Genomic DNA, 1,852 nt, shown 5'->3' on the forward strand with positions numbered 1-1,852 from the left:
CAAATATCAATATGTAACAAATCAAAATCATTAACAGAATGTGTATTGCTTATAGAGAAGGGCAACCTTTTTTGTTTGGCATAATGACATGAGTCACAAACATGTGACTGAGAAATGCATTTAATGAAGGAAAAACTATTTTTCATGGTTATCATTCTGCTATATGGTAAATGGCCTAATCTAGCATGCCAAAGAGCTCCTATATCTTGCTGTATAGAATTTTGGTGAAGGTAATGTTACTGGTTCTGCATTCATCACATAGAGATCTCCAACCACTTCAGCTTGCCCAATCATCTTCAAGGAGGGAAGTTCCTGTATCTCACAAGAATAATCAGTGAATCTGACTTCACAATGCAATGTTTTAGTGAGCTTTGAAACAGAAATTAAATTATATTTAAAGTGAGGGGTGAATAAAACATTGGCAAGGATCAAAGTGTCTGAAAATTGCACTGTACCACAAATATTTGTTGTAGTTTTGGAACCATAAGGTAGATTGATTTAAACTAGTTTTATATGAAAGAAGGTTTTCAAAAATTCTTGGATATAGCAAGCATGATCAATGGCACCACTGTCAATTATCCAAGAGGTTTTATGAAAACATGCACTCAAAATATGTTTACCTTTTGGTTGAGTGAGGGTGGCTGAAGAAGTAATGTGGTTCACACTAGTTGGAGCTGTCATGAGTAGTTGCTGGAGCAGAGCTATTAACGTTTCCTTCTGATCAGGAGTCAAGACAAGCACTGTCTCATTACTCTTATCATCTTGACCAGAATCAATTAGCTCAGCACTGGAATCCTCAATTGCCCTTTCAGTGCTGATATGATTTGCAGATTTCTGCTTCAAGTGTGCAGGAAAATCATTCTTCTTATAACAATTATCAACCAAATGACCAATTCGGTTGCAATAAGTGCACAGCTTGGAAGTATACCCTCTGCCATAGCCTTTAGAAGCTTGTGTACCTCGTCCTGAATTTCTGCCTCGTCCTCTGCCTCTTGAGGTAAGGTTGTTGCTCGAAGAGTGTTGCACTTCCATGGAGTTTGCAACTATTTTAGTATCCATGAAATTCGAATGGAGCTGGCGTTCTTGCTGTGTTAGCATGGCCAGGACAGTATTGACATCAGGCAAAGGCTTTAAAAGCATGATCTGAGACTTGACAGTGGAATATTGCTCGTTTAAGCCTCTCAAAAATTTAACAACACACTCCTCAGATGCATAATCTCTAACAATTTTCAGTCCACAATTGCAACTATTAACACAAGCCAAACAGTTAGGAATTGTACGAAAATTTTCTAATTCCTCCCAAATAGATTTCAATTTAGTGAAATAAGTAGTGACAGTGGAATCACCTTGACAAATAGCATAGAACTCCTCCTTCAACTCACCAACTCTGAACACATCTCCATGCAAGTAGCGAATTTTCAGACCGTTCCACAAATCTGAAGCAGAAGTGATCCATATCACGCTCTTAGCAATTTCTGGACTGAGAGAGAGATTAATCCAAGAAAGAAAAAAGACGTAATCTCTTATAATAAATATTCAGATATACTAAATAATGCTAATTGATTCTAATTGATCCTAATTATATTCTAACAACAACAACAACAACAACAACAACAACAACAACAACAACAATAATAAAGAAAAAAAATCAAAGTGAATGAATGTACTTGAAACAATATTTGAGACTTGAGGAGAAAAAGAACCTTGGATGCCTAACGGTCAACGGTGATAAACTGATAATGCGTTACTGTAGGAGAGAGAAAAAATAAAAAAATAAAATAAAAAGTAATTTATATTTTATTGAGAGAAAGTTAGAAAAATTTTAGTTGATAAGACCTAAACTAAATTTAAT

At 35.5% G+C, this 1,852-nt stretch overlaps 1 protein-coding gene across 1 annotated transcript; it reads right to left on the reverse strand.

Annotated features, from left to right (window-relative positions):
• LOC107611531 lies at window positions 350-1,575 on the reverse strand. Its single transcript, XM_021108971.1, has 2 exons — window positions 1,347-1,575; window positions 350-1,246 (listed from the first exon to the last, which is right to left on the reverse strand). The coding sequence occupies exon 2, from the start codon at window positions 1,138-1,140 to the stop codon at window positions 499-501; it is 642 nt and encodes a 213-aa protein (XP_020964630.1). The 5' UTR covers window positions 1,141-1,246; window positions 1,347-1,575; the 3' UTR covers window positions 350-498.

The sequence above is a fragment of the Arachis ipaensis genome, chromosome B08, assembly GCF_000816755.2.
Source record: "Arachis ipaensis cultivar K30076 chromosome B08, Araip1.1, whole genome shotgun sequence".
NCBI classification, from domain to species: Eukaryota; Viridiplantae; Streptophyta; class Magnoliopsida; order Fabales; family Fabaceae; genus Arachis; species Arachis ipaensis.

Excerpts from the sequence above, each read along its gene's own strand:
- LOC107611531 (XM_021108971.1), bottom strand. The coding sequence starts at position 1,140 with ATGCTTTTAAAGCCTTTGCCTGATGTCAATACTGTCCTGGCCATGCTA.